Raw genomic sequence first — 14,638 nt, forward strand, 5'->3', positions numbered from 1 at the left:
CTTCCCTCATCCTAAGATCCCTGTGAACAGGGTCACAGGGTGACATCTCTGTGGAAGCAGAAACAAAGGGAAGTAATCAGCCCCAAAAAATTGAGAAAAAGGCAAAATTGCTGCACTGAACAGCAATAATGGCAGTGAAGACACTCAAGGGCCTGCAGCAGCTCCACAGGTATTGCAGCCCAGCTGTGTGAGCCCAGGAAGCTGCCACAAACACTCATAAACAACTGCTCAAAACCAGGGGCAGCTTCCAAATAAAGCTCCTTCCAATTAATTGCACATTATGGAAACTATCAGGGCTGTACCACCTTAAAAGAAGGCTCCTTCCCAGGCCCCTGTGAAGGCCAGCTCTCCAGAAAAGACCCTTGCTGAGTGAACAAACCTGCAGGCAGAGCAGAGCAACTCTCTGGAAGATAAAACTGTTACACCACTGCTCTCAGGACTGTTATGGACAGGAAACAGAAAGTGATTCTGATCTGTAATGCTCTGCTCAGGCTGCTTCTCCACTGAGATTGATTACAGAAGTGAAGAAAAGAGAAAAAAGCTTTGGCATTCCCTCACATGGACTTCATTGTTTATTTTAACTCTGGTCTCCCTCCAACAGGTCTTTTTAATAATCCTGTATCTAAACATTGCTTCATACCAGATTTTTTTCAAACAGTTCCCACCACACGGATGAACCAATTCTTCCTGCACTGTGGGCCACTTCCTTTTACCTGTGAATGGCTCACAACTATGCAAAAATATTTGGCAAAGATTTGCCAAACATGACTTGAAGGGCTGAGGTTTCAGACCAGCAAACACAAGTACTGAATTGAAGATGCCATGACTCTTTTCCTTTCTTTATCCTTCACTTCAGACCTCATCCTCAGACATTACCTCCCTGCCTCTACCTCACTAATCCCAATCTGCTTTGCTTCAAGCATTTTCAAAGAGCCAAAGCCAGAACCATGCACTGAAATTCCCTTCCAGTGGGTCAGCACCATTGTACAGCTGTGTCTCATCCTGATTTTAGTGGAGAGAAAAGAGAGATATCCCAGGGATTATTATTGAGATATTCCAGAGATTATTATTGAAACAACTCTGTCCATCCTTTCAACACCTCCCTGGCACCAGCCCCTGTACTGGCCTGAACCCTTGGTGAGCTGCTTGAGAAGGAAATATAGCAAATCTGAAAAAGGAAACATTTCCTGGAGTCTGCAAAAAGTTTTTCCAAAAAGCAACAGCATCTGCATAATTGGAGTGACTTTTGCACACTTTGGGGTGACTTGTGCACACTTTCAGAGCCAGCCTGCAGGGAAATTTCTCACATCACACATTCTCCCAGCAGCACAGATTGAAATCCTTCTCCTGTGTGAAACTCTGACAAAGCTGGGGGTGAGCAGTTTGCAGAAGAGAAAACTCCAGTGAGACCTGAGAGCCCCTTCCAGCATCCAGAGGGGCTCAGAGAGAGCTGGAGAACTTTGGACAAGGGGTGGAGTGACAGGAAAAGGGGGAATGGCTTCCCACTGCCAGAGGACAGGGTTAGATGGGACACTGAGAAGAATTCTTGGCTGTGAGGGTGCCCAGAGCAGCTGTGGCTGCCCCTGGATCCCTGGAAATGTCCAAGGCCAGGCTGGACAGGGCTTGGAGCAACCTGGGGCAGTGAAAGTGTCCCTGCCATGGCAGAGGGGTGGGAAGGGGATCATCTTTAAGGTCCCTTCCAGCCAAACAAATCAGTGATTTTATAATTCACAGAGCAAGGCCTGGCATGGGTCTGTCCCCTTCTGCCCCTCATGGGAAATCTTGTGTGGCACCATCCCTGAGCCCTGGCAACCCCACTGGGCTGTGATTCTCAGGAAATCATCCTGCTGGGGGAAGGAGGGTTAAGCTGGAAGCAGGGAGTATTTCCAGTATTGCTTTCCTTTCATTTAACTAACTGAATTCCAGAGTGGTTTGCTCAGTGCCAAGATGCACAAAGTTGTTTTCTCTCAATCAGTGAGTAAAACTCTGGTCCTGCTGCTTCTGGAGCCCGTGTGCTCACAAAAATGATCAGTTCATTGCAGCAAACAATTTCTGAATGCAGTTATGCATGAGAAAAGTAAATTAAGGATAAATACTACACCTGGCCATTGAGTGTCTCAATAATGCAAGCTGTGCAAGGCCCATGGCACACCACAGGACTCTCCTCTGTGAGAGACATGCTAAACCCACTCACTGCTGATTTTAACAATTATCCTCCTTTCCTTGGCTCTCATGAGACCACATCTGCTTGTGGCATTCAGTTTGGCCCCTCAAGCACAAGAAACATGTTGATAAAATTCAATGGGTCTGCTAAAGAGACACCAAACCAGCCAGGGATCTGGAGAATGTGCCCTGCAAGGGGACATTCAGGGGACAGGGACTGTCCAGCCAGGAGAGGAGGTGGCTTTGGGGACCTGATGCAGCCTGCTGGTACCTGCAGGGACATTAGTGACAGGACAGACACAAGCTCTTTTTGCAGGTGTGCAGCAGCAGCAGCAGGAGAGAAATGGTCAGAACATGGAAAAGTGAAAGCTCTGAGTCAATAAAAGAAAAAAAAAAAAATTCATCATAATAACAGTCAGGTTCTGGAACTGGCAAAATTTCCAGCCTTGGAGGTTTTGGAGATGTAACTAGATAAAGCTCTGAGCAATCTGGTTCTGAATTCTGTATCAACTACTCTTTGAGCAGGAAGCTGAACTGAAAATTTCCTCAAGTCCCTGAAATTATTTTGTGAAAATATTCCACAAGGCATAGATTACAAATTCCTGAAATGCTTTATAAAATTTCCAGAGAAAGAGACAAATTTCCACCATTTATCACCAAAACATAAATGGCAAATTCCAGCCTAAAGAAGAGGTATCAATTTGCAGATGTGTGCCATAAGGAACAATATTCCATTATTCAGCTATCTGGCACATTCACTGCTGTGGAAGCTGATGAAATTCAGCATCTGCCTTGTTAGATCTGGCACTTCCAGCAATTATAATATTTGATTGGTAGTTCTATACTGAGAAATTCACTTCCTAGCAGATCTACCAACCTGTGTCTGTGACATTCAAGAGCCATCTACCTCCAGAAGGAATTAAAAACAAATGTTTAAAAAATCTCACTGCAGTCAGGATATTTCCTGCCATCGATCTAAAGACCACAAACACAGAGAAATGCAAGAGCACTCCCCATAAAGCATGCAGGAACACAACAAGGAGTCTCTCTCCCCTTCCCATTTGCTGCTCACCCTGTTCAGCCCAGCAGCATGGCACCAACGAGCCAGCCTGGTGCACACACAGGGGGGAGCAAACACAACCCCACAAACACACAGGCACAAAGAGAAAAGAGGCAAAGCATCCAGAAGCATGCACAAACCAAGGACAAGCGTGCAGGCCTCTCTAGTTTGGTATCTGGACTCAGTTAGGTGGAGAGAGATGCAGATAAAAACCATGCCAAGTTACCTTCAATGGAATAAGAATAATGTGCTGGGCTGGGCTGGCTTGTGGTTAACCCTGTAGTGCAGGTAAGAACACTGTGCTGACTTGTAGATGGAGTCTGAATTAAACCACTTTCAGGTTTCATACCTGGCCACAGTGCACCTGAATCAGATAAATTGGACCAGTTATAAACAAATATGCTGGGACCAAACAGCATGCTCCTACCTCAGATTAAGATTGTTGCTCATCACAAAAGCAAGTAACAAATGACACATGGAAAATGTTTAATTTTGGCAATAGTAAGCACTGCCTGTCAGGCTGTGCAGGGATTAGAGCTGGTGACAAAATGGCTGAAAAAGAGAAAATTAAAAGCACCAAGAACACTAATTTGCAAAGCTTTTAACTAAAATCTGTTTGTGTCACTGAGATTCAGTGCCCAGGTAGATTTGGACTTGCCAATGGTTGTGATTTTGTGCTGAGCTGCACAGCACTGCAAGGGACATCAGCTGTGACAGAGAGGCCAAACTGGGATCTATAGGCCAAGCTCAATTCCACTACTTCACTGGGCTTTGGGATGAATATTTTAAACCAAGCCACAAGTCAGTAATTTTTCCTAGACTGACAACAACAAATATAGAGCTAAAAAATTAATTAAAAATCTGAATGTTTCTTCCAGACTTCCTGTTGTTTGGGAATGCTTTTGTAAGAACCCTGGGCACAGCACAGAGAGCAGAGTGACTGCAATTATGTGCACAGGGCACACCAAGCACGTGGCTCAGCTTGGGTGCTGTGTGAGGTGAGGTCTCTGCACTGATGGGTGCCAACAGTGCCCAACTGAGGCAGCTCAGCTCAGGCCTTGCTCTTCAGGGCTCTTCAGGCTTTCATCTGAGTGTCTCCAAATCTACAGCCAAAGCCAAAGTCAGTTCTCCCTTGCCCTGGTTAGGAAGCAGAAATATTTTGAGAGAATCTACTTACAAACAAGCAGGAGTGTGCAAAGCAGAGGGACAAAGGAGGTTTGGAGCTAGACAGAGGTCAGGGCCATCAGAAAGAGCACCCTCCTTTTTAAACAGCCTGAAAACAGTAGCAAGGCTGCAGAAGCCACCAGCAGCCCTTCACCCACTCCAGCAGGACTGAGCCATGGGCTGGGAGCTCCAGGTTTCTTACCTAAATGACATGGGAGAGACTCCATCAAGCTGGACATGAGCAGCAGCTCCAGGAGGTCACTCCATGCTGCAGCTTTGTCAGAATTAAATTCTGCAATGGCCCTTTGATGTATTTACATATCTGATCCCAAACTGACACCTATCAGTCAACTTCAATCACTCCTGTCTGCACAGTCACCCCAGGGTTTGACTCTTTGACTCTCAAGTTGAACTGACACCTATCAGTCAACTTCAATCACTCCCCTCTGCAGTTACCCCAGGGTTTGACTCTTTGACTCTCAAGTTGTGTCTTTGTTAAGGTTTCAAGCCTCCAGAACCTCAATAATTAGCAAACAAAAAGGAAAGGCTGATTCAAGAAAGACTGTGGAAAAACTCCAGAACAAAATATATGGGAAAAAGATCCTCCAAGGAGAGTGGGAGTAGCTGTGTTTGTTTAGCCTGGAAAGGCAGTGCCACCATCCCAAATGGCTGAGCAGTTCTCACAGGGGACAGGAACCAGAAGCTCCTTAGGGCACAAAGCAGAGGGACCAGGAGCAGTCAGCAGCACAATGTGATGGTCACACAACGTGCAGGAAGTGCCAAAGAACCTGAGAGTGAAACACAAACCCACCCAGGGCGTGTGCCAGCAGGTCAGACACACACAGAGGGTGATTCAGGAAATGTGCTAAGGCATCTTTAGCCCCTGCCTTCCCTGTCTTGTTGTTACACACATGTCTTTTATATTTCCTACACCCAGGGCTGATGGCAAATGTCCTGCAGGACAGCATGATAAGCTGGCACAGCCTCAAGGATGATGGAGGAGAAGCTGTGAGAGGAGGAATGAGACTCTTCCATGTCCAGGGGCTGCACTGTGTGTCACAGAATGTCCCAGCACACATCTACAGATATGGAAAAGCCCCACACAGGACATCCCAGCATTTGTAGGCTTTTGAGTTAATGTAAACCATCACATCCATGGTGCTTCTAATACCAGCTAACAGCTGGGCAGCCTGGATGTCACCACTCTTATTTTAATGCTTCTTTAACACAATCTCTCCAGACCACAGGGGCATCCCATGCACAACAATGCACTGAGCACCAAGACAGGTGACAAATCAGCAAGAGCACAGGTCATCCCTTCTCTAAAAGAGCATCCTGACTTTAGCCACCTCCAGGCTATGCCTGTGTTTGTCAGCTTGCCTGAATTTCATGCTGGTTTGTCCCACTTAGAGAAGCCATGGTGCCTTCTTTCTGGCATAGAAACAAATACAAGGTAGAAAGACACACCAACCTCTGTAAAAGCCTCTGGTGCTGCTAAAACCAAGCTGTTGGCCCTCACTTGCTCACTGGAGATTTTGTGAGCAGAATTTCCAGAATTCCCTCTGCAGTGTGTGTGTTCAATGCTCTGCCTTCTACCTCTCCATCACACTCTGCAAGGTCCATCTTCTCAGCATGACCCAGCAGGCTCCACTATGATTTCCATTACTGGAAATGACTTTTAACATCTTCCTAACACTAAATATTCAGGTGTTTAACAACAGACCTAAAATCAACACCAGACATTTCAGTAACTGATGACATTTGGGATATTTTACAGATGAAAGCTCCTTTGAAGTCAACAGAAAACGCAGATCTCCTTCCAGGTTTTCAGAAGAATTTCTAGTGTTACATTTAGGGTAGGATATTGAAGCAGCTGAGTACCCCTGCACTCCAGAGCATTTGGATTTAAAAAATGAACACTCCCCCCAAATACAGGCACCACTACTGCAACCAACAAAACATCACACACACAATGCTCTAACAAAACCCCTACACCTTCCCTCCCTCCTTTCACAATTGTAGAAGTCTAAACCACTGTTTTAAACAATTTCACTGGAGCACTCCACATATTTACAAATATTTGCCTTTAAAAACACCAACATGTGACACATTAAAACACACAACAGCACACAAGGCAGCCTCAGTGCATCATGCACAACACACTATCAAAAAACACCAAATAAATGAAGCCAAGGGAACCATCAGGCACTCAAAAAACAGCAAAAACCAGTGCAACAAGGCACTGAAACCAAAGTGCAGGCACCCAGTGAGGAGGAGTATGTTCCAGCAACCATCAGTAATTACAGTATTAGCAATTTAACTTGTGTTTAACAAAGCCAAGTCTGGATTTATTATCTTTCCTCCACCATCTTTCAAATCTATAATGACAAATCAATTGTTGTGTAACCTTTACAAAAGCCCATGTTCTGTCAGTAGCTAACAAAAGCCAGAAATTTAGCTGTTTTTATTCCAAGACATCTAATTCTTTAACTAAAGAAAAATTCATGTTTACACACATCAAGGTACCAAGATTTTGGCATCACAGATAAATCTGCAAGAGGCTCAGTGCATACTGTGCAGTACAACCACAGGCCTGAGACATATTTAGAATCACAGAATGGTAAAAATTGGAAAAGACCTTTAGGATCATCAAGTCCAACCACAAATCCAGCACCACCATGTCCTGTGCAAGGGGTGGGGACCCCAGCACTGCCACAGGGGGCTCCCCCAGTTCCCTGCATGGTGCTGTGATGCTCCCCCCTCTCATCAGTGTTCCCTGCTAAGGGATAAAACAGCCTCTGCTGCCTTCCATTCTTTGGGAGCTGCATTTGCAGAGACTGGAATAGCTATCAAAAGGGCTCAGTTATTAGAGCAAATTAAGGAAATGATTTGCCTAGTAAATTTGGAGACATTTTAGCATGAGCTCTCATTTGGTGAAAGATGAAATAAAAATGTCTTAATTGTGGTTAACAACAAAGGAAGGAGGAAGGAGGAGGAAGGAGGAGGAAGGAGAAGAAAGGAGAAGAAAGGAGAAGAAAGGAGGAGGAAGGAGAAGAAGAGAAGAAAGGAGGAGGAAGGAGAAGAAAGGAGGAGGAAGGAGAAGGAAGGAGAAGAAAGGAGGAGGAAGGAGGAGGAAGGAGGAGGAAGGAGGAGGAAGGAGGAGGAAGGAGGAGGAAGGAGGAGGAAGGAGGAGGAAGGAGGAGGAAGGAGAAGAAAGGAGAAGAAAGGAGGAGGAAGGAGAAGAAAGGAGGAGTTGCAGTATGGGGTGTTGTGTCATTTCACTAAGAAGGAAACTGCACAAACACAGCTATACCACAACTAGAGACAATGATGATCCCAAATCAAGAACCATATGGCAAACTTAATGGGGAGATACAAATTAACAGCTTTGTAAAAAAACTTATTTTTGAAGGTGAAGCCCCATCAAGAGATCAGTGCCCATCTACAATTTAAGCTATGCATGTGCTCTCCTACAAACCCTTCTCTCCAACACACCTGGTTAAGCTCAACATTGGCTTTTTACTGAGACATAAAACAGCAACTGCAGGCACAGAGAAATCTTTGAGAAGTGACTTTTTACCGAAAGGAGGTAGTCCATAGGTCTGGGTGGTCTGGGGGTAGATGGTGTAGGGCTGGGACTGCTGCAGTGCTTGGTACTGAGGCTGAGCAGGGTAAGGGCTCATTGTTTCTGACACTGGAACAGAGAGGATATGTGCATATGGCCTTGGGGGAAAAGAGAGAAAAAAGTCAGAAAGAATTGTTTAAATTATGCAGCTTTCAGCCTTCAAACCAAAAGACACATTCAATAATTGCTCCAGAAAGGAGAAATCACTCAGACTGACAAGTCAGTGCAATAAACTCCTTGTGCTTCCCAAGGCAGGCTCCTGAGTTTACAGATGCTGCCTGCAGTGAGAGCAGGGCAAATCCCTCCTGCACAGTGCCAGAGATCCAGGGGAGGGAGGGCAGGGAGGGCAGGGAGGGCAGGGAGGGACACATCCCCATTCCAACAGGCACGAGTGCTCAGTCCCACTAACCATGCCACCCTGAAGCTGCTGCAATCCAGCAGCACCTGCAAGAACCAGGGGGACACACACACACAGAAACTACACAAAAACAAACACCAGGGGTTAAAGCCCATCCTGCTCCAACAGGAAAAAATACAAAGATTCCTAAACACAGTGAATGATGAGAAAATTTCATATTCCCCTTATATTTATTTATGTTCAATTTGTTTATTTGACAAATATCATGTGCATTATTCACCAAGATTATCATGTTAATTACTTGAAGGGCTTAATTTATCTTTGTGGGGCTTTCATTTATCATTTTTAAAACAGTCACTAAAGCTAAAGGGTGAATTCTGTAAATTCAGTGTCTTCAGCAATGAGTATCTGCTGCCAGTTGTGGGATTTACAGCACTAGGGAAATGCATAAAGATACAAAAAAAATACTTTAGAGAGAAGAATTACAGAACTCAATAACAATTTCTTGACTTACTTTGCAGAATACATTTGTGAGGTATAATCATTTGATGACCTTGGGATATAATCAGTGCATGTCATAACTGAAAAAAAAAATAGTTTGTGTAATTACAGAGGTGCATTCAAAACCCAACAAATAAAGACAAATGTCAATACTCATGGTACATTTCAATCAACACACTGTATTTACAAAAGTTTTAGTGCCCTGAATATCTGTTTCAAAGCAAATTCTCAAAAAAACACTGTTAAACTGGCACAAAACTGTTTTGCCAGAGAAGGTAGATCAGTCAGTCACACTATTCCTCCCTGTGAAACAGAGCTCTTTCTCTTTATCAGCTGGTACCATAATATTTTGCAACTGTCATAAAAAAACTTTGATTTCAGCCCTCCCCAAACCCCTGCATATTTGCCAAAGGAGCTTCATCTGCCCCAAGTGTAACATTTCTGTGTCCTGGAGCAGAGACCAAACATCTGTTTTGCCAAGGTTTCCTCTTCCCCTAGGTATGCTGGAGCCATGCATGGACAGAGAACAGCCTTCCCTGCAAAAAGGAACAGCTCCAGCTCAATGAACTACATCACAAATATCCAGGGAAGCACAGCTGCAGTGCACAAGGCTCAGAGATGCCTCTAAAATGAGCTGGCACTTACATTTAACCAGATTTTTCTGCTTCAATAAATCCACAGCAATTGCACTGTGAAGCTGGTAAGACAGTGGCTCAGCTGGAAACCCAGAGAGGAAATGTTTCAGATGTTCTCAGCCAGCACAGCTCTGGTTCACCTTGTGTGAGATTGCTCTGTTACAGCACTCCAGGCTGGGCTGCAGATGGGGGCTTGGGCTCCTGTGGCCTCATCCAAGAGCCATTGAACACTCTTGGATCACATCAGCTGATTGATACTCAGCTGTCCAGCAGAAAGCAATGATGGGCAGGAGCCCAGCACAGAATTTGGCCCTTGTAGTCTCTGTGGTAGGAGCTCAGCACAGAATTTGGCCCTGTAGCCTCTGTGGCAGGAGCTCAGCACAGAATCTGCCCCTGTAGCCTCTCTGGCAGGAGTCCAGCAGATTTTGGCTCCTGTAGCCTCTCTAGTAGGAGCTCAGCACAAAATTTGGCCCTGTGCAGCCTCTGTGGCAGGAGCCCAGCAGATTTTGGCCCCTGCAGCCTCTCTGGCAGGAGCCCAGCAGATTTTGGCCCCTGCAGCCTCTCTGGCAGGAGCCCAGCAGATTTTGGCCCCTGCAGCCTCTGTGGCACATGGCACCACCACAGTGCAGCAAGTGCTGTGGCTGTACCTGCAAGCACATGGGTTTATGAGCTCAGATCTACAAGCATCCTACCCAAACCCTCAGCAAACACAGTGCACTGCTGTGGATCCAGCTGATTCCTCTCTGAAAGCAAAGCACCCAGGCTTGCCCAGGAGCTAATCCAGGCTCACTGTCTATCTCCAGGTGCCCTGTTCCTCCATACCTACCACAAGAGAACACATTTTCCCTCTGGAGTGACTCAATAACAGCCTCCAAAACAGGGTTATGGACAACAGCATCCTCTGCCCCAATAATGTGCTCAAAAATTTTGGGATTTCCATGTTGGACCTGCATTATTGCTCTTGTATGACCCTGTAGTAAACTCTCCTGAGTTACACTGAGGAAAGCAGGACACTGCCACAGGCAGCTCTAACCCTAATCTCCATTCTGCCACCTCAAAACCTTCTCTTTGTGTGATCTGAACACAAGCAGCTGAGAAGTACAAACCATCAACCACATGTGCTGAAGCTCCCAAATGATCCATGAATCACCTTCCTCTGCTCCTCAGCATTTGCCTTTGCTCACAGTGTGAGCCCATGTAGCACAAGGATACAACAGGAAACACAAACTGAGAACTTTTGGACCTCAAGGCTTTCCTCTAACATTTGTCAGTTCCCACATGTTGAGGATTTGTAGGGTCTTTTTTTTAAGAAAGTCAATATTCATCTGAATAGTTATGTAGTAATGATATTTCTAGAATTTGTGTTTATAAATTGCATACAAAGAATTAGGCAAGGGTGTGAAAAAGCAAAAAATCCCACTATAAATTGCAGGCAATTTATGGGATTTGTAAATGGCTTATCCAGTTAGGCAGGAGGTTTTGCAGGATGAAATTTCTCATAAGTCCTGCAACACCACAGTTCATGGATTAAAACAGCAATGATTAAATCAATTACAATGGGAAGTTACACCTTACACACTTTCAGCTAAGGTGAGCTGGCTTACACTTCAAAATATGTATTGGCAGTCAAAGGTATTCCACAGAGTAATCTGACTTTCCCAATAACTTCCAACCCTCTTTTTCCAAAACTCCACTTTTCACTTAGTATGCAATCTTTGTATTCCCTGCCTGTTTCCTCTCTGTTTATTTCCTAAGAGCTTTCTGCAGACATTCAATACAATTGAGAGTCTAAGATGAAGTGTATGGCATATTGCTACAAAGGGCCCAACCAGCTGTGTAGAGATAATGATTTATAAAACATGTTTACAATAGGCATTACAACTGATATGGACTCAACCCTCAAGAAGAATCATGTCTAAGGCAGATAAGACACAGCAGTGCTCAAAAGCACCCAAGAGCCAGCTGAGGGGCAGTGATACAAAAATATTTGTTAGAAACAGATATTTCCTTACCATCAGGCATTAACACTTTGTAAACACCACAGCAAATGTTCACTTTACAACTGATAGTGAGAGCAGGGTAAGGATTACAAGGAGGAGACAAAGCTTGTGGAGGATGGAACATGGTACCAGGGAAAGACATGAGCAAAGACAATGGCAGAACTCCAGATACTCACTCTCACTGGACATGGGAAGGTTTGAACCAAGGTTTGGAGATTCAGTTTTCTGCTCACTGACTTCTGTGCTGCTCACATGACTGCCAGGACAACAAAGGTTCAGTGTTAGCATGATGAACTCTTAAATTAACATCCTTGGCCATCATAACCCCTGGGTTCAACCCTTCTGACCAAGGTTAACTAACTCTTCACAAAACCCAGCCCTGTGCTCTTTGCTATTTCAGGAAGAGATTCTGAGAGAGAGATCTGCAACTGGAATGAGACATCAAACGATGGGGTTTGAGTGGAGGGGTTTGTTAGAGGGGGCAGCAGGGTGGTTTCTGTGAGAAACACTCTTGGCATCTCCATTCCGTGTGCCCAGGCTGCAGCAGCCAAGCAGGAGCTGCAGCAGTGCAGGGTGACCCTGCTGGCACAGCTCCCTGCCACAGCCATTGCCTCACTGCTGCATTTGTCCCTGAGGAGCAGTGCTCAAACATCCTTCAGCTGGGGGTCACTTCTGCACTTCAATCTGTGCAGGTTGCTGGATTATTCTGGATTTGTCCCACGTTGTTTCAGTTCCATGCTGATGTTGCTTTGTTCATGCACAGAGTAGGAAGTACAGATAATTTCTGAATGAAACTGTTTCTCCTTGATTATTGCTTTCCAGGCTTTAGTTTGATTATTGCTAGTTCTGCAACAAAGCTTTTCGTGAGGTTTTGAGCCATCTGTGTGCTGTTGTGATATTTTGAAACTGCAGTTTCTCAAGGTGAAGGAGCCAAAGGAACTGCACCTTGTAGCTCAGGTGTGCACCAAGCAAGGTGCTCTCTGCCTCCCTCCAGCACCTGGCTCCACTCAGCATCCCAACAAAAAAACAACTGCACATTTTTGTGTTGGAAAAGTAAATTAAATTCTCAAGAAGAGCCTAAAGGTGTCTGAGCTGAACTACACAGGGAGCAGGAGGCTGTATGAGAAATAAACCCAAATCTTGCAACACCTTTCCCCACCCATCCCTGCTTTCTGGGCTCAACTAAACTGATTTTTTTCTCCCTCCTTCACCTCCTGCAGTGCAGAAAAAAGGGAGAAACAGGTCCAATAAGTTCTTTTAAATTAATCCATTGGTCAAACTTAAAATCATGTATAGCTTTAGCAAAACAGGACCAAAATATTTAAACAGATTATTTAATCAAGTTAGAAATACAGCTTTATCCTAACCCTCTCTTCTGTTTTTAAAATCTGGATGTCCACAATTTGAAAATCCAAGGATGTTTACACTCAAATCTTGAGCTCCCTGTGCCCATAGGGAAGGTGTGGGTGTGCTGGAGCAGGGTGACACAGAGGGAGAAGGGAGAGCCCCTCAGTGTGCTCAGACCTCTCTACCCAAGAGAGGGAATAACTCTCCCTAGGATCTGATTTCTCTGACTCAGATGGGCCAGAAAGGGAGCTGGTGTGATTAGATCAAAATTCTAATTTTGAGAATATAGAACACGACCACTCCTGCAGAAATGGTGTTTCCTCCTTGCTCTTATTGGAATGGCAGAGACTCCAAAAAGAAATTTTTGCTCACTGAATTTGCTGCTACTCAGAGAAGCAGAATAAATCCTAATATAACTATTCTAAGTAGTAATAATAATAATAATAGTTAATTCCTAAATACAGAACCCATCAAAAAGCATCTACTGAGGCTAAAAGTACTATCACACAAGAGCTTTAAATAGGAGAGGCTAAAATTCAAGAGTTTCATTTCTCAAAGCAGTTACCCACAGTTTCACTAAGAATAGTAGTACAGATATTACTAAAATATCCTGAGTCTCACCAAATTAAATGCATGTTATTTCAGTCTCATTCTGTGAAAGACAGATGTGCTGATGCCATTCTCTTTGTGACCACTTTTATAAAACCTTTATACCACAAGGCTAGTTAATTATTTTTTATTGGGAACTTAATCAAAATTATACCAAATCCAAATACAACTTTATTTTCCATAGCTCTGTAAAAAAATAAATCAAGAGACAAATTTCTAAAATGAAAGCTTTATAATTGTAAGAGACCATAAAGAACTGTTCCACACTAAAATCACATTTAAAACCCCATACCTCAGGCTCTGGTCTCTGGATTCCTGCATCTTGGCTTTTTTCACCTGCAAAGACAAAAATGTTCAGAGCTACAACTAACACAAGCTGGAGGGTTCACAATGTCCTGCACTCCAGAACTCACCAGTGGAACCATGGGCTCTTCATCTCAAAACAAGCTTTTTCCTAATTAGAAAAAGGACTAACAATGGATTTGTATAGCAGAATTGTGATGTTAGTTACATTAGTAATAGGTGCTGAGACATAAAGCCACAAAAATAGCTGGAAGAATAGCTAAGGAATTTTGTGGAAATTGAATTAAACAGTCATAAATTTTAAGAAAATCTTATTCTGTACAGGTTCAGCAGAAACTTTGCTCTTTCCCCCCTTTATTTTAATATTGCATAGAGATAGGAACATGAATTCTTTTTCTGTAATAAATTAGGAGTTTTGGCTCCTGACTAAAGCAATACAGCACTTTTTCTCATTTTGGAGGTGCCAGCTGGATCCTGTTCCTGTACAGGGTATTACACCACTGACAGCACTGGCTTGAACACAAATTTGGTTTCTGCAGGCTACAAGCATTACTGTGAACCCTCAGAAGGATGCCAGGGTGAGTTTCTCCTGCAAGAACACGCCATTACTGCCCCACTCATTCATTAGCATCCATTCAGTCTCATATTCTGTCACAGAATGACTGACTGGTATCACTGGTATTTTCTTAAAAGAAATTACCAAGAAAATCTTCAGCTGAATATTACCTGCTTAAAGGACACACCACTGAAAATTAGCTGTACCCTACCTCTCATGCCCTAAAGGATAAAGACAGTTTTCATTATATTAGGATGTATTTAGAGAGATTTCCTTTTTTAGTACAGGCAATTCATTTCTAAACTCTTCAAAAAGCT

At 44.0% G+C, this 14,638-nt stretch overlaps 1 protein-coding gene across 2 annotated transcripts in view; it reads right to left on the bottom strand.

The window, feature by feature from the left end:
• EYA3 (EYA transcriptional coactivator and phosphatase 3) overlaps positions 1–14,638 on the bottom strand; it is a 42,775-nt gene that overhangs the window by 16,072 nt on the left and 12,065 nt on the right. Inside the window, exons 3-7 of one of the 2 annotated variants that reach the window (XM_074555799.1) lie at positions 13,755–13,798; positions 11,683–11,762; positions 8,885–8,951; positions 7,968–8,110; positions 3,450–3,587 (exon numbers count right to left, since the gene is read on the bottom strand). In XM_074555799.1, coding sequence (XP_074411900.1) covers positions 3,450–3,587; positions 7,968–8,110; positions 8,885–8,951; positions 11,683–11,762; positions 13,755–13,798 — 472 coding nt within the window. The remainder of the gene's footprint in view (positions 1–3,449; positions 3,588–7,967; positions 8,111–8,884; positions 8,952–11,682; positions 11,763–13,754; positions 13,799–14,638) is intronic. The other variant, XM_074555800.1, reaches the window with a different exon arrangement.

This window comes from Zonotrichia albicollis, chromosome 20, assembly GCF_047830755.1.
Source record: "Zonotrichia albicollis isolate bZonAlb1 chromosome 20, bZonAlb1.hap1, whole genome shotgun sequence".
Classification (NCBI taxonomy): Eukaryota; Metazoa; Chordata; class Aves; order Passeriformes; family Passerellidae; genus Zonotrichia; species Zonotrichia albicollis.